Source organism: Rattus norvegicus, chromosome 19 (genome assembly GCF_021556685.1).
Source record: "Rattus norvegicus strain SHRSP/BbbUtx chromosome 19, alternate assembly SHRSP_T2T, whole genome shotgun sequence".
Taxonomy (NCBI): domain Eukaryota; kingdom Metazoa; phylum Chordata; class Mammalia; order Rodentia; family Muridae; genus Rattus; species Rattus norvegicus.
Genome location: NC_141552.1, coordinates 60,775,467 through 60,797,319, shown reverse-complemented (window position 1 = coordinate 60,797,319; position 21,853 = coordinate 60,775,467). Strand labels below are relative to the sequence as shown.

Genomic DNA, 21,853 nt, shown 5'->3' with positions numbered 1-21,853 from the left:
CCAACACCCCAATACCAGTAGCCATGAGACAAAACATGTCCTGAGGGCAGGCTCCATCCCTGATTTCTGCAGATTCCATGTAGATCTGTGTAGCCAATCACTATGCCAGTGGCAGTTAACACACATTGACCCGCCTTTGGGGTTCTGTGGACTGCTGTGGCCTTAACTCTAGAGTCATTGGCCTCTTAGCTAAAATCCTTTTTTGGAAACTAATGAATTAGTTCCCCATATATCGGCTCACCTTCCGTGGAAGTCAATTACCTGGGCCCCTGGCGGAATCTTGTTTGCCACACAGGAATTCCTGTTTACTGTACAGATCAGATAGAAAGCTTAATGGCATGAAACTCTTGCCTTTATTCAAAGAGGCTGAGAACAGGGAAGGACAAACGTGAGGCACACAGTTGGGGGAATCCTCTATAAGGAGTATAAGTTAAGTTGTCCAAGGTGGAAAAACAGCAGGAAGGTCTCAACTCCTCCTGCCCATGGGGGGGACGTCTTCAGAAATGTCATCTCTATGGTGAGTGGCTCGGAGAGAGGACAATGAATGTCACAGATGAACCTCTTCCTGGGAACTGATTATAAGGCTCGCCTGTATCCGGATGCGCTCATGAACACCGCACGCATGTGCGCGCACAGAGCTTCTAGGAGTAGAACCTGCTGTTACTCACTCTCTTCTCTCTCAGCCTGAAATGAAGGAGATTGTGTCCCATCAGTGGGTAGCTGCCACCCTACTTAGCAGGTCACTTGTGGCTGAGTGGAGGAGGCTCTGGGCTCCTAGCACACCCCCGAGAGTTGGGGAATGCCCACCATGTAAACAAGGCAATGGTGGCTCTTCTAATGCTCCAGTGAGAACACAACCTGGCGTGCAATGTCCTTTGAAGGTTAGTTCAGTTGACGCCTGGCCGGGAACTTGGGGCACCACTGGTTGCCTCTCCCACCCACCTCATGTCTGGGGCAGAAGCAGAAGCTTCCCCTGGGGAGAATTCATCTCGGATGTGAACCACGTAGCCTACAGCTGACCACTCAGTGAGGACAAGTTTGTGGTCAGTGTAGCTTAATAGTAGAGCGTTGCCTCAGCACGCATGAGGCTCCAGGTTTGACCACCAGCATAGCCATTGCAGACAATTGGTGTTCACCATTTTTTCCCATCATTAGACCGAAATGTCCGTGGAGCAAACAGTTCTACGTGAGGGAAGCAGCAGGTGCTTGAGGTGTCAGCCCCAGGCACTGAGGTCACTCCTAGAAGCTCCAGAACTTTGGGGGCACTGGAGGGGTTTGGGGGTTATGATTACACCTACCTCCGGTTACACTTCTCCTGGTACAGCCGCAGCTGATTCTCGTTAACATTGAACTCCTTCACCAGGGCATCCCGGTTGGCTCCTCGCAGGTTCTGGTGTGTGTCATACAGGAAGAGCTGGTTGTTGAGCTCTTCCTGCCGCCTCCGCAGCTGGCGACAGGAGGAATAGAGTTCTTCTTCACTCTCCTGGGGGGCGGGGGTGGGGGAGAACAACCTTGTGAGTGACATCTTCCAAGCCTGTAGGGGAGACACATCTTGGGTCTCCAGTGAATGCCTGTAGAATGGCCAGTCAGAGGTTCTGCACTGGGGGCTAGCTCTTGGAGGCCAGGGCCAAATTAAGCAAAGGTGACTTTTGCGAGACAGTTGAACTTCCTTCCAAAGTTAGAGTGTCTCCTGTTGACCTCAGCCTCTGCTTTACCAACATTACCTATGGCAAAAGCTAGCAGCTGCTACAACCCTTGGTCTTCCAAATGTCGCTCTACTGTGAAACCCTGAAACCCAAGAGCACTGTGTGCTTTCCTGAGTTGAATCTGCTCGTCCCTAGGTCAGATCAACTTCTGCCTTTTACCTACGTCCATGGATGTCTGTGCAGACATATGTTCATGGGGGGCAGGGGAAGGGTGGCACAAGGTGAGGATGGGTGGTGAGAGCAGACAATGTAATTCAAGGACTTAAAAGGCAGAGCAGAGCTGGGGAAGATGCTTGGTCCAAGAGCTTGGGTTGTAAACATGAAGATGGTTCCCAGCACCCAGGTAAAAACCCTAAACAGAGCAATGCAAAGGTACTGTCAGCTCTAGGGAGGCAAACAGGTGGATCCCTAGGGCTCACTGGCCCGACAACCTACCCTAATTAGTAAGCTCTATGTCAGTGAGAGGCACTATGTCAAAAACCAAGGCAGGAGCTAGAGAGAAGACCCAGGCATTAAGAGTTCTTGCTGATGGGGCTGGAGAGATGGCTCAGTGGTTAAGCTCACTTCTCTTCCAAAGGTCCTGAATTCAAATCCCAGCAACCACATGGTGGCTTACAACCATCTGTAATGAGATCTGAAGCCCTCTTCTGGTGTGTCTGAACAGCTACAGTGTACTTATATATAATAAATAAATAAATCTTTTTTAAAAAAAAAAAAGAGTTCTTGGCGATCTCACAGGGATCAGACTTCAGTTCCAAACACCCACATCGGGCAATTCACAGCCACCTGTAACTCCACTCTAGGGGAGCCAACAGGGTCCTCTAGCACCTGCTCTCACTCGCACATAGACAGATACATAATTTCTGTTGTCTTACGTTACACTTCGGAAGAGAGCTACAAGTGTGGGGTGGGTGAGGAGCAGGTGTTTCTGATACAATGTATGACTTTTATAAAGCTGGAGTCTCTCCTGTCCACCCCCAGCCACTCGATGTTCGCTGACTTCTCACAGATGTACACAGCATCTTTTCCAGAGATGCTCTCTCTTGGCCCATCCGTACCCACTCCTCCATAGCAGTGTTACTATTTGACTGGACTGCCCTGTTTCTCAACCTGTGAGTTGTGACCCCTTTAAGGGTCAAACAACCGTTTCACAGAGGTCACCTAAGACCATGGGAAAACAAATATTACGATTCATAACAGTAGCAAAATTACAGTTGTGAAGTAGCAACAAAAATAATTTTACAGTTGGGGGTTACCACACCAGGAAGAACTGTATTAAAGGATCACAGCATCAGGAAGGTTGAGGACCCTGCTGTAGTGTTTTGCTAAGGTCAGCTCTTTCTACCCTAGCCCATCCACAGTTACTTCCGCCAGCCATCCACATGAACAGGAACCCACTTATCACAGGCTGCTTTCTCTTTTTTGACCCCTCAAGAATCGCTGCTATTCTAAATGGCTTCTAGAAAAGCAAATCCTTTCCAGAAATTCCTCCATGGGAAGAATAACCATGGCAGCCACAGCTTTAGGAAACGCATTTCCTAAATAATAAGCCTCAGAAGTCAAAATTACCCCTTGATATGTGGGCAGCAAAAAGCATCTTGCGTCTGCAGGCACGAAAACATGAATCTCGCCATCCATCTCCACTAGGCCCCTGGGTGACCAGCGCACCATCAGTCCACAGCAATGCTTGGAATGGGGAATTTTTTCTTCTGTGGTCTCGATGGCAGGGCTTAAATGCTTCAGTAAATCATGTCATAAATGGATATGCTGTCACCCAGGCTTCGGAGTGCAGAGTGGATTTGAGATAATCCTCGGGGCCCCAGGATTTTCAGAACGGTAAACTAGCTCTTCACAGACAGCCACCAGCTACACTCGCCCCTAATCAAGGCGGGGCTGTCTTTTGAAGCTTAGCATTGATGTCTCTCTGTAGCTACAGAATCCACCATTGCTTCCAACAGGAGAGGACTGCATCTGCTCTAAGACTGTACTCCACCTGTGGTCACATGACCAGTGACTCAGCTGGCCCTCCTGCATCAGCACCCTCTGTGGATTCCTTCCTTAAAAGCTCTGAGCCTCCCCTGCAGACTGCCTTTTTTTTTGTTTTTTTTCCTCTGTAGTTTTCTTGAGGAACTGCAGAGAGTCAGGACTTGCGAATGCTGTGGCTGACTTGATCCCCTAACCAGACCACTGTTGCTTTCTCCATATTGAAACAAGATGTCTCATCATCTGTGCTTATAAGAGTAGCTCCCCTCATCCCCCAAGAGCCTTTCCCTAGTGTTCACAGCTTAACTGGATTACAAGGCCTGACTTCTGCCCCATCTCTGATCTCGATACCCCTTCCTGGGCTAAACCTATCCTAGCTTTGATCGAATGTGACAGATGTGTGACTCTTCCTGTTCCTGGGACATTTTATTAACTGGCACTCTTTGTCTCAGGGAATAAGGAAGCTAGAGGAGGAACGGTGACGAATACTGACCAATCCACAGAGCAGTCAGAACACATACATTTACCAACTCAGTGTTTCACATGGGTGCAGCCTACAGTACCCCCAAACCAGTTACAACAGCAAGATCAGACGACACAGATTTCCACGGTGGCTATAATAATCTACCACATGCTGAAAATCTGAAACAGATTCCAGATGGGGCAGGGCCACACCAAGCTATCAGGGGCTGCTAAGGAAAGCCTACATGAAAGGCTCCATGCAGGGTTGCCCCAAGCCTCAGTTTTCAAAAATCAACATGTACAAAGTATGGGAAAGTAAGGTTTGCCTGCATAGGTATGACATATATCTTATTAACTATTTTCCAAGTAATTTGGGCTTCCTCTTTAGAATATTTTTCTTTCAGGATTTATTTTTATCATATGTGTATAAGTATTTCATGTATGCATGTCTGGTGCCTGTGGAAGTCATAAGAGGCTCACGGATCCCTCAAAACTAGAGCTTCATGTAGTTACGAGCCGTCCCATGAGTGCTGGGGACCAAACCCCGGTCCTCTGCAAGAGCAGCCAGTGGTCTTAGCTTTTGAGGCATCTCTCCAGCCCTTGGAGTTCTTACTCTCAAATACCAACCATTCTCAACATCTGTCCAACTTTATGGTATCACAGGCAGATAATGACTCAGGGAGACAGATCACTGTGTTTAAAGGTACAGGAAGGTTCACTCTGACCCAGGACACAAGTTTATAAAGTTCCCCAAACAAAGACATAGAGAGGTTTTTATCCATTTGCAAAATGCAAAGGTTTATTTCTGAAGCCAAGGTACCGTGGACTTATTTTTGTGTGGACTGGCTCACCCAGACTAGGAAAATGTATTCTCGTAGTTTTACGTTTATTGACTTAGGGGTAGGAGATGTGCCACAGTGCGAGCATGGAGGTCAGAGAACAGTTTGGCAGAGTCAGTTCCCTCCTTCTAAACCCAGTGGGGTCCTGGGCATTGAACTCAGGTAGCCAGGCTTCAAAACCCAGCATCTTTACCCACAGAGTGGCTCGGTGGACTCAAAGAATTGCCTGTGTCCTGAATCTGAATTAGCTTTCACTTCACGATCTTTCCACTGTCCTGTCCTTTGGAAACTGAGCATTCTCGGTCGGTGTATACCATTCCTGGATGCTTTAAAGTATTTTGTATTTCTCAGAGTCTCAATGTGTGGTTCAGGCAATCCTGCCTTGGCTTGTGAATAGCTGGGACTCCAGGTGTGCCCCACCATGCCTGGCTGTCTTTACCCCCCTTTACTTTTATGTGACTGCTTTTCCCAGGACTCTTCCTTCCGTTTCCAGGGGTCTAACTCCTGCCCTTCGTAATTTGTTCTTAGACTTTTTTGAAAACCCTAGACTGTTGGATTCCTCTCCAGTCAGAGTCCAGCCCAGTTGCCCAGACAGACGGAAATGCTTGTCCGTGTCATTGTGCTTACTGCACCCTCTAACTCCTGCCTGATCTGTTCCTCTGTTTACCCTCATGGTTAAGGTTCTGGTGGTGACTTCCTCCCTGCCGCCCTCATATGAGGCATGCGTTTCAAGAGTTCTGTGATTTCAACAATCCCCATGAAAATGGCATTTCCCTTTTGCATGAAGAATGAAGTCTCCCTCTGCAGGGCACTTTCAACCCAGTCCTTGTCAGAGGTGAAAACCTTTACCTGGTGGGTGTGTGTGTGGGTGTGTGTGTGTGTGTGTGTGTGTGTGTGTGTGTGTGTGTTGATTATTTTTAGTTTCAGATTGCAGGATTTTTCATTATAGCGTATTTGTTTTGTGCATCCTTCCTTGATGCCATCATAAAATCTTAACCAGTGTCCTTGCCTCCGTACGATGCTATTATACCATGAAACCCCTCATTTCTCCACCTCCGCACTTCACCATCTAGAAGTCTCGTTTATATATGGGGGCTACTCAGGGGTTTGCTTTGGGTAATTCTTGTAAACTCAGAAATGCATTTGTGCCAAAGGTCAACATCGGGAATCTTCCTCCGTGGCTCTCAACTGTCAGATTTATGCTTGAGACAGGATCTCACCATGTAGCCCTGTCTGACTAGGACCTCGCTACACCTCTCTGTGCTGAGATTAAATGTGTGCACTGCTGTGCTTGGCCACCTTACTTTTGCGATGATGTTTCTCACAGACTCCGGAGCTTAACCAGTCTACCCAGCCAATGAGCTCCAAGGATCTCCCACTTTTCCCAGAGGGCATTGGGGTTACACAGATGTGTGCCATATATCCTGGCTTTTACGTGGGGACTGAGACCCAAACTCAGCCAACTTTACCAAGGGAGCCATCTCCCTAGCCCCATGAATGCATCTGCACAGTAGCACCTCCCTGGCCCCAAGAGGGCATCCGTAACGTCCTGCTATCCTGGCAGGTGGGTGACTGGACACTGCATTCCCTCCCCTTGCCAGTCTGCAGCTGGCACGTCCCTGTCCTCGAGTTTCCAGGGCTAATGAGGTCATGTCCAATGCTAGACTTTACCTTATAAACATTCAAGCGTCTTTGGGTGTATCGGCCATTTTCTATTCATCCCACCAAATCAGATGAACAAGCCTGTAGAGACTATCCCTCTGCTAACCATCTGAAAACTGGCCCAGCCCATCGCTTCCTCCACAAGTTCCCTCTCTAATGGTGGTTTTCTAGATTCTGAAGTACTTTGGCACTCTGCCTTAAACATGGGCACCTTTCTTTAAATTGGAATTTTCTTGGTTTTGTTTCGAGTCAGGATTTCTTTGTGTAGCCCTGCCTGTCCTGAAACTAGCCCTGTAGACCAGGCTGGCCTTGAACTCACAGAGATTTTCATTACGTAAGTGATCAGAGTCTGGTATTTTTGTTTCCAAATCCTGATCCTCTTGTAGGGCTCCACGAGGTAGCTCCCCACGGTGCCCACTGTAGCTGCACAGTGGGTCTTTCTTCCTCTGTATGTGATAGGGTTATTTTTTCATTACAGCTTGGGGCTTTGTCTGTTTGGTATCTGTATCCTGTCAGTAGATCTGGGGAGGCAAGCACAGGAGAATCTCTCTCTGAAGCCGCCATGGCCAAACTCTAGCTGGTAAAGCACCAGGAGGGTTTGAATTGATGTCTCCAGGTCCTGACTCCCCCCCTTCAAGCCCCCAGTAAGAGAAAAGTCATTCTCAGTCTCAAAAACTTGCAGACCAGCTCAGTGCTTGGTCTTCTGGGACTCCGGATTTATATGTATTCCCTTTCCCTACCTCATGGGTGGCTCTCAGTGTTTTTATTCCCGTCATTTTATGACTTTCAAAGCCACCAATGCATCATAGCTTTTCTCCAAAGAAGGAAGGCTTCTTTCTGTTGGGCTGTGCCTTTAGCTAGAAAGTCAACAAGCTCTGCTTCCTGTGGAGCTCACTCCCTCTTGCTCCTTTCTCCAACCAGCCCAGAGAAAAGCTTATTCCAGCCCAAACCAGGGAAGCTGTTTGTTTTTCTAAATATCCTGCCAGGTACCGCCAGCTTACTCCCTGATGATGGTCAGGGTGTGTGGAAGCTTCCCCACTCTGTTCTGTTCCCCCAAAGCAGGTTATCTGGGCAGAGACCCCTTCTAAATGTCAAGGCTGACCTAAAACCCAGACTTGACTTTCAGAAAACATTTCCCCTAAAGCAAATGTTCTCAACCTTCCTAATACCCCCACCCTTTAATACAGTTCCTCATGTTGTGAGGATGCCCAACCATAAAATTATTTCCGTTGCTACTTCATAACTGTAATTTTGCTACTGTTATGAATCATAATGTAAATATCTGATATGTAGGATATCTGATATTCACGCCTGGGAAAGGGTCATTTGTGATGCACAGGTTGAGAACACTGGCCCCCCTTTTTAACACAGCACCTTCTTATTCTTTGTTCTATAATTCACTGGTAAATATCTAGCCCATGGTGGATATTTTTAATAAAAAAAAATTATGTGAAGGCCTCTACTATTTACAAAGTCAACAAAGGAAGAAAAAAAAACCTGCCACCAATGAAAGCACCGTTGGCTGAAGAGGGGCTGAGTGACTCGGGGACCTACAGCTAACGAGACAAGAGCATGGAGGGCTTTGAAAATCATACTCCAGAGAAGAGCTTCTTCAAGCCATCTGCAGAGGGGGAGAGGGCACACGTGGGAATTCAACTTCACAAATATCGAGTGCGGGGGGGGGGGGGGGAGGGAAAAGGGCAAGGCAGAGGAGACAACAAGCTACGAGCAGGCTGGCGTGGGGATTTTTTTTCTTTTACCTCCCTCCTTTTTTACCCTGCTCCCCAAATTAAATATAGCAAGTAATATCACAGTGCTAAAATACTCCTTAAAAACATATATTCGGCAAACACGGTAAGGAACCGAGGGTCCATAAAGTAAGTGTGGCATGCTAAATGGCCACCTCGGAAGAGATTTGAATTATTTATTGACAGACTTCCGCCGCTTTAAGCTTTATTTCCAACAAATACTTCATGAGGAAACTCCATCAGGGCTCCCGATGGATCGATCCCTTGTTCAGAAAAAGTCTTGCTGCCTCCTGCATCCAGAGGTTATGGTGACAAACACAACACGGTTGGACCCTCTAGACATCAGGGGAAGCCTAGCTTACTGCCCATCTCAGCCTCAGAGAGAGGCCTTCATCTCAGCATGGACGGAAATGCCAACTGGCAGCTGGAGGTGGTTCAGAACCAGGTGACAGATGTACAATTAAATACAGGCTCAGGAGCCAGCCACTGACATGAAATTTGCACATACTCAGAGGCTTCCTCTTAAAAGAGCAGGCCTGTAAGAGGAGACTCTCCATTCAGAACCTCCCTCCCCATCCCTTGTCTCCCTCAACAGTGAGGTCCCCAACAGACCGGGCATCCCTCATCAAGGAAGGCAGGCCTAGCAAAGCACAATTTTCTTTAAAAATATTCACTTCTTCTGTCGTCCATGATTCCTAATGATTTATTTATGACAGTTTCAGGGTGTTTACAACAGCTTTGCAAAGTGCTGTCCGACTGCCTTCCTCAGCCACGTTTGTTGCCTGCAGATGGACTTTACGATGGGCACCAAGGGGCAGCAAAACTCCTCCTCCCCCAGGCAACAGAGGGAGAAGCATGCTCGCATGTGCTGCAGTGGGCTGAGAGGCAGGGAGCCTGACTCAGCAAAGCCTCTTCTAGCTTCCTTGTCTTCAAGGTTTAAGTCTGCAGCTCTACAACCCTGCTAAATTATCCTGTCCCATTCATTCCGTATCTGGGAATGGAGCCTGAGCAAGTAATTCAGACATAAGTGAAGGGAAACAGGCCGAAGGGCCTGAGGGGTAAATGGGTCCCATCTAGGTATTGGAGGAATACCGAGCTTATGCCCAATCTACTTAATGGCAGAATCTAATATAGAAAGGTGCTTCAAATCTCATTTTAGAGCAGTGGTTCTCCAAGAAGGATATGGCCACCCGAGGGATGTGCGACAGTGGCTAGAGAGTCTGTGCTGTTGTATGAGGTGGGAGCTGCCGCCATCTAGTGGACAGAAGTGTAGATGCTACGGAACATCTACAGAGACTATCCTGGTGCCAAATGTGTGGTCAGGTGTGGGTGTGAAATTAACAACACACACACAAACAGGAAGTGAAAGAAGCAAATGAACTCAATACTGATTTCTCTTTTCCCTCTGTGTTCTGTACTGACGGGTGTGTGTGTGTGTGTGTGTGTGTGTGTGTGTGTGTGTGTGTGTGTGTGTGCGCGCGCGCGCGCGCGTGCATGTGTGACATACATGCATGCACATTTGTATATTGTTGCGTATGCACGTGTTTGTGTGGAAGGCAGGGGACAGTGTTGGATGTCCCCCTCAGTCACGGTCCACTTTATGTTTGAGACAGCGTCTCTGTCTCTCACAGACCTAGATTTCACTGATTGGCTGCCTAGCAAGCAGGCACCAGGAGGTCCTCTGCTCTGCACCTCCTGCCCAGCCATTATAGATCAGCACTGCTGTACCTGGCTTTTATGTGGGTGTCAAGGACCAGAACTCAGGTCCTCCTACCTGTGGGCACGTTACCAGCCGATCTGTCTCCCCAGGCCTGTGGGGGTTTTGGTAAGCCATCACACCATAAGGAATCTCATCCTAATAGATTTATCAAGCATCTCGGTCTTGTTTATGACATACTGACTTGTGCATAATTCATTCTGAAGAGGAGCGCTTTAAGACCCATGAGGGCTTAAACATTTGGCTTGCTCAGCCACAGTACAGGAAGTAACTTACAAAAATGTTCCTGCCCAGGCCTGGAACATGGAATTGGCTAGAGGGGGGGCTTCATTTAAGGTTCAAGTGAAAAATATCTTTTATTTTAATATTTAAAATTATTTTCAAGATGGGGAACAATTATCTATTATCTATCCCCGTCAGATAGATCTCCTCATTCTGAGGCTATCTTAAATTAGAGAGTGGTGGTACCTTTGGTCGACTGAGTCATTAGCTAACGACAGTCTATCACTCTTTGCCTCCTGCCTTGGGTCCCTTTTTTTTTTTTCCTTTTCTTTTCTTTCGGAGCTGGGGACCGAACCCAGGGCCTTGCGCTTGCTAGGCAAGCGCTCTACCACTGAGCTAAATCCCCAACCCCGGGTCCCTTATTTTTATGTCTTCTTTCACCCCAATGTTTTGTGAATGCTTGAGAAACCGTCATACTAGGAAGCCAAGTATTCTCTCCTAGGAGTCAAGTTCAGGATAGATTCATTCATTCATTCATTCATTCATTCATTCAAGCCTTGACTGAAACTCAATAAATAGACCAGACTCTCAGAGATGTGCCTGCCTCTGCCTCCTGACTGCTGGGGTTAAAGGTGTGTGCCACCATGCCTGGCTATAAATTCAGCAGTTTTTACTTCCTGAACTACCACAATGGCCGTTCAAGGCACCCCCCGTCCTACCCCATTTGAAAGCTCTCATGGACCAACACTTTCCTACCTGAAAACACAACGTGGTCCAATAGCAAATCGTCAACAGATGACAGCACACTGGGGCCCACAGCCATGGTTGGCTTAGGTTTCCCAAAGGGAAATCTGGGTAGCTATAGAATTCCCTGACTCTCCAAGGTTTTGGTAGAAGAAAGAAGGGTCATGGAAAAAATGAATTATCTGCATGCCAGGCATTGCAAAAAGAGCACTTGCTCAATCGTGTTCATTACAGCTTCATAATAGAGAGAAATTGAAAACAGCCTAAATGGTGAATGGATAAAGAAAATGTAGTACATTTACACAATGCAGTATTACTCAGCCATTTAAAAAATGAAATGGTGGAATTGCACGAGTAAATGGATGGAGCTAGAAAAAAAATGATCTTGAGTGAGGTCTAGACTCGGACAAATATGGAATGTATTATATGTGGTGTTAGCTATTAAGTCTTCGATAAGTTGTAATATCTAAAACCACAGAGGTTACATAGAGAGTAAGGGAGTAGGGGCGGGGAGAGATGGATCTCCCTAGGAAGGGGAAATAAACAGTTACAGATGTGGGGGGCAGGGTAGGAGCAGAAGGAACAAGTGGAGAGGGGAAGGGAAGGAGGTGACAGAGAGAATCTGGGGGATGGGGGCTGCACACTAAGGGCCATGGAAGGCGTTGTATAGCTAACTGCAGTAGAAGCTTCCTAAAATATATACATGTATGAAGCCGATCTGAATGGAATTGCCAAACGCTGCAGAAGATGGAGGCCCATCTGGGCATCTCTCATCACCACTTCCAGTGCCAAGCATGGGTTATATCTAATTGAGGAGTTGGCCAAAGATACCCCATGGGAGCCTGCCACCAACTGGGCTATTCATTGCTCTCCACAAACTGATGGTAAGGCTCCAGTGTGGAAAGCTATACCTACACAATTCATTGAACTCGAACAAGTGGAGCCGGTGCCTACCTAGAGCCTTTACTCCTATGGACTAGTATTCATGATACTTGAAGGCACTCGGCAGGCGGCCAAAGGAGAAGGGTGAACACCAACCCCACTACAAAGTCTTCCGTCTGTAATGATGACCAACCTGCAAGATGCTGTATGCAGTAGCGGTACAAAAGCTTACGGGAGCAACCAGCCAATAACTGACTTAAGGCTAACTCCATGTCCCCAGCACTGCTTGGGTGGCCAAACATTAGACACCGGATAGGCCAGGGACCTTGGGGAAAACCGAATACTACTGCAGGGAAGTAGCCACGAGCCTCTTAATGACATTCTGCTGTATTTATAGGTCAGATTTTGCTCGGACATCATCAAAGAAGCTTCATGTTGAGTTTCTGTCTTTTACTGTCTATTGTGATGCTAAGTGCAGGCCCCCAAGACCTGGAGTCTACACACAGCACCCTGGAACCCTGCCCCCCAAGTTAATTCTGATTGGTACATAAAGATGCCGACAGCCAATAGCTGGGCAGAAAAGACAAGTGGGGTTGAGGTTTCAAGGGCTTGGGGAGAGGGGACCCTGAAGAAGAAGAAAAAGAAGGAGGAGAAGGAGGAGGAGGAGAAGGAGGAGGAGGAGGAGGAAGAGGAAGAGGAGGAAGAAGAGGAAGAGGAGGAAGGGGAAGGGGAGGAAGAGGAAGAGGAAGAAGGGGAAGGGGAGGAAGAGGAGGAGGAGGAGGAGGAAGAGGAGGAGGAAGAGGAAGAGGAGGAAGAAGAGGAGGAGGAAGGGGAGGAAGAGGAAGGGGAGGAAGAGGAAGGGGAGGAAGAGGAAGAGGAGGAAGGGGAAGGGGAGGAAGAGGAGGAGGAGGAGGAGCAGGAATAAGTCACCATGGAAGACCAAGAACATGCAAGAGGGAGAAGGGAAGCCACCACGGACTAAAGGCCAAGAGGACCTGGCTCTGAGGGGCTGCCCCATTGGGTTAAGAGCAGCCCAGATGGGACATAGTAAATAGTAATAAGTCGGGGTTATCGATGGGAGAGTAGATTCTAACAGCATGGAGGGCAGGCAGCTGCCCCGCTAGTGTGCTATTTAGGGTTTACTGTAAATACAAAGGCTATGTGTGTCTTTCATCCGGGGACATAAATGGTCTAAAGTGGGGAAGAAACCCCACACCAGGATTCTTGTATGTTTTATTACACTTCCTCCTGCAGCCGATAACAAATAACAGAACGAACGGCCACTGGACAGTGTGCAGAGGGTAAGAGACTTTGGAACCCTCGGTCCTAAACGGGATGTCTTCAGGGACCAGGGAAGACCGTGGAAGAGGAAGTGGAAAGATTATAAGACCCGGTTAGGGTGGTGGACACCGAGGAAACAAGGCCTTCTGAACACAACAGGACCAACCAACACATGAACTCACAGAGACCGTGGCAGCGTGCACAGGGTCCGCACGGGTCTGCACCGAGTAAAGTCCCAGCTCTGATAGAAGTGGACCCAGCAGCTCTCTCCAATGATAATCACTCAGAAATGAAAACTTACCTCTCTCCATGGAATCTCACTGGGGATTCAAGTCACTCTTAAGGGTAAGCCCCATGTGCTGCAGTAGGTGGCCAACACAAGAGAAATCAGTGGCGTCCTTGAAGGGACTTTGTCTCATATGGCTTTGACAGGGCAAATTTGTTTAACCTTATGGGTCCTTTCTGTGTGTGTATGTGTATTATATATATGTATATGTGTGTGTGTATATATATATATATATGTATGTGTATGTGTCTATATGTATGTGTCTGTATTATATATATGTAATATGTATATATGTGTATATATGCATGTATATATGTACGTATATATATGTGTGGTTTGGTTTGTTTTTGTTTTATTTTTTATTTTATTTTTGTTATTCTTTAGATGCCTGCTTGCATTCTAATGAATGATGGAGCGGGTGTGGATTCTGATGGGAGGGAAGATAAAGGGGAATCTCAAAGGAGTTGAGGGAGGGGACCCATGATCAGAATATATTATATAAAAATGTCTAATTTCAATAAAAGAAAAATGAAACAAAAAAATCTTACTACATGGGTTACCAACTACAAGAGCCTAGGGTAAATTCGTCAGGCTCTTTGGTGTCATTCAATGAAGCCAAGATCTTCCCGCCACATTTACATGTTACAATTTGAATAGAAAACGACCCCACACAGAAATGTGTTTGTTTTAATGTGGTCCTCAGCTGGTGGTGGTGAAACTGTGGAAGAGAGAGTCACTGATGGTGGGCATTGAAGTTTTTAGCCTAGTCCCATTTCCTGTACAGTCTCTGCTTCCTGATTCCTCAGCAAGAAGCTATCCAAACTCTCCCCACCACAGAGCCACCATGCTCCCCTCACCACAGTGGACTGTATCGCATCAAACTGTGAGCCAAACAAACCCTCCTCCCTGACGGTGCTCCTTGTCAAGTCTTGGTCACAGTGAGAAAGTGACCGCAATGCACAACTAAGCTGCTTAGTCAACAGAGAAACAAGAACTCTTCAAGACACCAAGAAACAAGGACTAGAAAGTGGTTCCTCTAGTACAGAGACAGTCACACACACCCCCATGGGAATCAGCCTTCAGCCTTCCCAGATCAAACACAGATCCTTTGAAGCTATGACCCAAGGTCAACAGATGGGTAACACATCCAGAAAGATGAGCTTGTCTGGAAAAGCATCATCTGCCCAGGCTGTTGGCAACAAGTAACCACAAGGACCTTCTTCCCAGGATCTCTCTCCCTACAGACTGTACAGTCCACTCCAGAATCCTATAGTGATCATCAAGAAAGGATGCTGAGGAGGAAAAAATCCCAGACCTTTCAATGGTCCTGGGAGAGTTTCAGCTCATTAATCCAGAACATTCCCATTATATTCCTACCCCAGCCAACTTGTCAGTGCCCGCCACTCACCAGGACCGGCCGCATCTCACAGAAAACCAGGAGGGACGCCAGCTCGATGTCTTCACTGTACCCGTTCTTCAGAGGGACTGATCTAAATCCTGGAGCAGAGACAGAAGGAGAAGAGCCAATGACAGGCCATCAACATCAACTCTGGGCTTTCTTGTGATATCCCGGAGATGGCATGCCCATTCCGAGGGTAGAGAAGTCAGAGTGCCATGCTGAGGCCCAGATGCCCAAGTTCCCGTCCTAAAGTCATAGAGAGGGATTAGCATTCTTGACAAACCCATCCACATTGTAAAGTTCAAAAATGGCCAGCTCAGAAGAAATCAAAACTGGGTTGACCAGATGGCTCATCAGATAAAGATGACCACTGCCATACCTGATACCCTGGAACCCATAGGAGAGGAAAGAAACAACTCCCACACATGTACACTTATGCACAATTAATAAATGCAGTTTTAGAAAGAAGTAAGAGTCTTCAGACTACCCCTCATTGACATCAGAGTGATCAATAACTACTGTGGTTCAGTTCCTTAAGTACTCATAAAGTCAAAAGAGTCAGAACAGTAATGAGTCTTCCACCCCTGCCTCCTCTTGGGCCTTCACAAAGCACAGGGCTAGGGTGTAGCCTTCATCTTTAGTGATTTTCTATCTGACTATCCCTTGGCAATCTGGGGCTGTATTGATCACTCTCCCTGGAATCCATTCCCTATTTGCAATCGGGATCCACGTCCAGCAGACCTTGAAAACATGTCCTTTTTTTAAGGATTGATGATGGGGCCGATCTGTACCCCCAGCCTCATGAAACAGCACTGGCATCAAACCATCTCGACAGTCGATTTGCTGCCTTGCATAAAGGAATCCACAGGAAACAGGATACCTGTTCCCTAGCCTACAGCACACCCCTGTGACGGGTTTTTCCACTCTAAGATGTTTGTGTTTCTTTTACAAAGCACAGACTCCCTAGCCAATGATATACACATGCAGGTAAACAAACGTACAAGGGTGGATACAATGTGACACTGAGAAGAGAGCAAGAAAGGCTAATGCACAAGGACTGGCTGCAAGGTAATGGACACAAGTTACAAAAGACAATATAAAGCTAATGGTTTTTCTAGTTCTAATTACGTCCACAGAGAAGTGCATAAAAACACTCAATAGTGAGAGTGTAAAATCCGATGAGAAGCCCCAGCTTCCTCATGGCTGCTCTAACTGTATAAAAGCTTATTGATATAGAGAGACTTAAGTGGTCTGCTTCATTTCAGTGTGTCATGTTTATTTGAATTTTTACAATACGGTTTATTTTTTTAAAAAATAAAAAGCACAGATCCGATGCACGGTCCCTTGGAGTTTACCTATAACCTTCCATCTCAGTCATCCCTTCTAATGGCCCCTTAGTCCCGAGAGCTCTTCTTTTACTTGTTATCTGCTGAGCCTCCAGGATAAGTGATGCATAGATTAGAGATGCCCCATTTCCTTACACCGTCCTCCATCCTGTTTGGCCCATTTCTCGTAGGGAATAACGACACTATTATCACCTTTATAAATTAATATTTGTTGGTGTGTGTGTGTGCAGAGGTGAGGACAGCATATAGAAGCCAATTCTCTCCTTCCACCGTGTGAGGACTGAACCCAGGTTGTCCAGCTTGGCTGCAAGCACCTTTCCTTGCTGAGCCACCTCCCCAGTCCCAGCTTCTCGACTTTCAACAATAACCATTGACTCTCTCCGAGGCTACTGCTGCTGTTCAGGATAAGGAAAGGGGCACTCAACCTTCAGCCTTCTTCCTTCCTTCCTTCCTCCCTATTTTGGATATCTTTAAATATGTTATTGCTTCTATACCAATGTATAGAACATTTGCATCCTCTTGACTTTTTTTTAGAGTGAGCAAGAAAAGTTTTATTGAGCGATAAATTAACAACCCCCTGTGGTGGGGCATCTTGGAAACAAGTTACCCTGTTTTGCTGCCATTATTCTCCCACAAAGAAGGGTTTTGGGTATATTTTTCTGACATTTTAGAATTCAATTCTTTTTTTCAAAATTAAAGGACCATGGGGAGGAACAATTACATACCATGGCCTCCATTCTATTGTGAGTCCTTTACTGTATATCTTTATTTTTATCGATTTATTTGGAGTGGGGACATGTGCATGCCGCCATGTGGATGTGGAGGTCAGAGGACAATTTTAGGAGTTATTTCTCTCCTTCCACCATGTTTGTCCCAGTGGTTGAACTCAGGTCATCGGATTTGGTGGCCAGCACTACTGAGCCACCTTCCTAGCCCCCTTTACCACAATTTATCTCATCTTCTCTGTAAATCTAAGCAAGATGAACACACCAATATGTCAATACACATCTCACTAACCAGGACTCTATTAGTTTGGTCTTTGATTAAAAAAAAAATTCCATTTGCAGGAAACGTTCAAATATTGTTTCACTGTTGATTTGTCTTTTGGTGGTGGTGTATCAAGACAGGGTTTCTCTGTATATCAGCCCCGGCTATCCTGGCACTCACTATGTAAACCAGGCTGGCCTCAAACTCAGTTTCCCAAGTGCTGGGATTAAAGGCATACACCACCCTTGCCCAGCTCAAACATATTGTTAAATTTCTCAATTCCTTGTCTTCTTTACTGAACTTCCTTGTGAATGTCTTAGTTACCTGGCTCTGTTCTCCTGTGCGCATGTAACACAGAATCCCCAACTGTGCATTTTAAAGGGCTCCGTCCTTTGAGTTTATAGATGAGTGATAGTTGGGATGGGTATAAAACTCTCAGGCCACATTCCCTCCCCTCCAGCATCACCCTTGCCTTGTAGCATTTGGGGGACATTCTGAGTTCATTAAATACTGCTGTACTGCAATGGTCTGACCTATTTCCACCTAATGGATGATGAGAATTTTAGGAAGTACTTGGTTTGTTGGCTGCTCTAGCTTCTGCTGGGTTGATAATCACAGACTGCTGTCTAGCACAATACTAGTCCAGGCTAATATAGTTTGTGACTCCCATTAAGGTGCAAGTGCAGACTCTGTAGCTCTAGCACCTTGTGAACCCTGTTAAGACACAGATTCTGTGCATCTCATGGGCTGACCTGAGGACAGTTTAACATTAATGGACTGGTAGAATAAAAGACCTCAAGGTATTCAGGAGTGGTCCAGGACAATGCCAGGTAGCAGTGGATTCCAGATATAGGGCAGGACTGACTGATGGTGTGTGCCTCTTGGAAAGAATGGGTTCTGCCCATGGTCCCTCACACTTCTTACCGCCCAACTCTGGGAAGCCACTCGTGGACTAGAGCCAAGCTATTTCTCAGTTTCACCAACCACGAAAATTGTATTATTTTTAGTTTTGTTTGTTTCACATGGAGAAGGGAAGTGAAGGAAGGTCTGCACTGGGGGCTTTAAATGCCCACTTGAAATAAGAGGCCCCTCAAGGACAGTCTACAGAGAAGGAAAAACAAGGGGCAAGTGGCAGCCTGTGACCTTGGATGAGTGAATTCACATCTCCAGGGCCCAACGTGCTCAGATTTTAAAAGTAAAAATTATTGAGAGAGAGAGAGAGAGAGAGAGAGAGAGAGAGAGAGAGAGCGCGAGCTCACAGGATTACTGTAAGGATTAAAGAAAAGGAAATTAAGGTAGCTGAGTACAGTAAGTTCCTCTCCCTCCTGAGCCGGGCCCAGCCTGTTTGAAAGCTTAAGTGCAGCCATCTTAACAATGGGCAAAGTTTATTTTCGAGTTTCCACGGCCGTGGAAGCCATCTGCACAAAAGGACTATTCATTTTATTTCCTGCCTCTCATGAATATAGATACGCCAGGAGCCTGCAAGGAGAGGGAGAACAGCCGTGCTGTGATTATCTCCTAGTTAGAACGGGGTGGAGGCTCCCATTATTAACCCACCTCCATGTTTCCTTGTTGGGTTTTTTTCTTTTCAAGCTAATTCATTTTAGGAGAATTGTTTTCCCTAAGGAAGGAAAGTCAGTGTGCCGTGAGCTCTTGACTGCATCCTGAGGTCACCTCCCCCATCTTCCAAAGGATGATAGGGTCAGGGGAGGACCAAGATGGTCCAGGAACGGGCTGGCCCTGGTTCCTTAATGACATGAGGTCATTAAGACCAGAACTGCAAAGATTCACTTTTCTTGATGGGAGGGAGGCAACATCATTTCTGAACCCTGATTGCTGGGCTAGTCTGAAAAAGCACATAGTAAGTCAGAGTCCAACAGCTCGGGTGCTGGCTTTAAAGTCTCCTGCTGTATGTTACCCATCAAGGAGGGTTTGTTATTGTCTAACATACTCAAATGTTATTTCTAAATTGCTAACTAGAAATCTGAGGCTTTAAACATTTACCCACACTCCTACTCTGGAGTTTGGGGGCCAGCCTCCTTTGCTCAGTACTGCCTCGGTTCTCTCTGGGTGCCGGCCATAACACAGGCTGATTCCGGGGCGCCACCCTGGGCTGAATTGGAACATACCACGGTGGACCCAGAAACCAGCATTTTCAAACAGGAGCCCCTAAGGCATCTGCTGGTTGGAAATGCATCTAGCAGGGAGTGAGAGAAATGGCTACAGAAGCTGAGAGACTCCATATGACAGAAGGGGTGGCGTGATCCAAGTGTTCAAAAGACCCAGTTCAGCGCTTCCAAACATCAAAAGACGGTAATTTGATATAAATGACGAAAAATGATAGTAATTTCTTTCTCTTGAAAAATGACTGCTCTGGGAAACAGGGGAATAGTGACCTCCTGGGGAATCTAGAAGGATCTACGGTGTGTCTGCCTCATGAATCAGCAATGCCGTAGAAAAGAAAGGAAGAAATCCACCACATTGCTGGTCTGCATGTTAGGTTAAATGTGAAATCAGGAAGGTCCTGAGAGAAACTATCCCACAGGAGGATGGCCTTTGTGATGGTTTGCATATGCTTAGATCAGGGAGTGGCACTATTAGGAGGTATGGCCCTGTTGGAGTAGGCGTGTCACTGTGGGTGTGGGCTTTAATACCCTCATATACTAGCTGCCTGGAAGCCAGTATTTTGCTAACAGCCTTCAGATGAAGATGTAGAACTCTCAGCTCCTCCAGCGCCATGCCTGCCAGCCAGCCAGCCAGCCAGCTAGGGTGCTGCCATGCTCCCACCTTGATGATAATGGACTAAACCTCTGAACCTGTAAGCCAGCCCCAATTAAATATCCTTGTAAGAGTTGCCTTGGTCATGGTATCTGTTCACAGCAGTAAAACCCTAAGAGAAACCCTTCAGAGAAACCCCAGGTCTCACAAGACACTGTCTTAGCTGCCCTGGAAAAATTCAATCGAGTGGGTTTTGTTGTTTCATGGTTTTTATTGTTCGAGAATTTCACATCTCTCAGGGGCTGAATCCCTGAAGAAGATGGGACACTCTCTCTCCCAGCACCATTGGTTGCTAACAGCTCCTCATCGTGGAGTGGGACTTCATGAGCCCTCCCGGAATCTGGGTTGTGATTTGGGCTGGCTTGTTCTCGTACTGGTCTGGTAGACTGTGTGTACCTCTGTAGTTCTGGTAACCTTTCTGTTCCCTCTGCCTCAGTGCTCCCTGAGCTTTTTGGGAGGGAGGTAATATAATGTCCGATCTAGATCTAAGTCCCTCATAGCCTCCTTCTCTCTGTATTTATTACAGCCTCCTGGGAAGAGAAGCTTCTGTGATTGGGACCTGAGAGATGCCCACATTTATGGGTTCATATGTGACCTGCTTAGGAGAATTGGACCCTGTGGATGCTCAGGGCCTTATGACACAGGCCAAGGACATGCATGGCTTGTATTAGAACATATTCCTCCAATCGGCTGATGAAGACAAATGCCCAAGGCATCTCAAAAGGAAAGCAAACAGCACTAGGTTGAGGTTAGACTAACACTAATGGTTTCCTCAAAGATGCCCAAGTTGAAGGGACTCAGCCTTTCCCCACTTTCCCCACCCCTGGGCTATAAATAAGGCTTTGTTGTGCCTAAACCAGGAAAGATGTTGGCGTGTTCCTTTCACAGCCAGCAGCACGGACCAAAGAACTTGGCTCCCCCAAACTAAACACCTCTGCTCATGTTCCTTACCTGATTTGATGCCTTTAATGGGGTATGTGGCATGAGCCAGGAAGTTGGGGTCACTGAACATGTCTTCTTCGTAGACCACAAAGCGTAGGAACGCAAGGTTTGGGTCATAAATTTCAAATGTCACCTTCTCCTGAGTTGGAGCCCAGACAGGGCTGAGACCGTTGTCATCTGGAAAGAGACCAAAACTTGTTACTGATGCTTGTGCCCTACCTTCTCAGGGAAAGCCAGCCTCTGCTTGAACCCCTCCACAAACTCACAAATGAATTGGCATCTACACCCAGGCCAAAGAATCCCTGAAGGGTTAGCTTTCGTTATTTCTTTCACAGGGAGCAATTCTGCTACAGGCCAGCCTTCCATGAACAAAGCGACATGAGCCCTCACCTGTCTCATCTCCTGGGATAGAGTGGAAGTCAGAGGGAAAGGACCAAAAAAAAGAGGTGAGGAGAGCACGTGTTAGCTAGAGCACCCCTTTGTCCTGAGGAAGACAGTGGGCTAGGGGGTCTCTGAAGCATCTTGGGAGTTCTCATGGAGGACCAGCCTTGTAAGGCAAAACACAGACCAAACCTACCACCCTATAAAAAAGGCCAGTTGAATTGGCCTGTACCCAAGTTGTTCCCTGGGCAAGTGGCTCTGTTTCCCCAACCACAGGCTGAAGCTTGGAAAGGAAAAACACACACAACAGCAAAAGTTGATTATAAAAATCACCAAGGAGCTATAACCCAACATCACAGTCTGCTCCCTTAACCTTTAAAAAGACCAGCAGTGCCTGCCACAGTAAACAGGACAGCCTGAGTGTAGACCCCAGCTTCCATGTAAAGCCAAGCATCGGTCTGTAAGGCAGCAGGAGACACTGGCAGATC

General features: G+C 46.8%; 1 protein-coding gene and 1 long non-coding RNA gene across 3 annotated transcripts in view; one reads left to right on the top strand and one right to left on the bottom strand.

The window, feature by feature from the left end:
• LOC147999483 (uncharacterized) overlaps positions 1-21,130 on the top strand; it is a 47,550-nt gene extending 26,420 nt beyond the window's left edge. Inside the window, exon 3 of the long non-coding RNA XR_015644191.1 lies at positions 20,569-21,130. This is a non-coding gene — a long non-coding RNA (uncharacterized LOC147999483). The remainder of the gene's footprint in view (positions 1-20,568) is intronic.
• Positions 319-21,853, bottom strand: part of Plcg2 (phospholipase C, gamma 2) — a 136,731-nt gene continuing 115,196 nt past the window's right edge. Inside the window, 4 exon segments of one of the 2 annotated variants that reach the window (NM_017168.1) lie at positions 319-684; positions 1,299-1,483; positions 14,941-15,029; positions 20,994-21,161. In NM_017168.1, coding sequence (NP_058864.1) covers positions 642-684; positions 1,299-1,483; positions 14,941-15,029; positions 20,994-21,161 — 485 coding nt within the window. In that variant the 3' untranslated portion in view covers positions 319-641. 2 annotated transcript variants of the gene reach the window in all.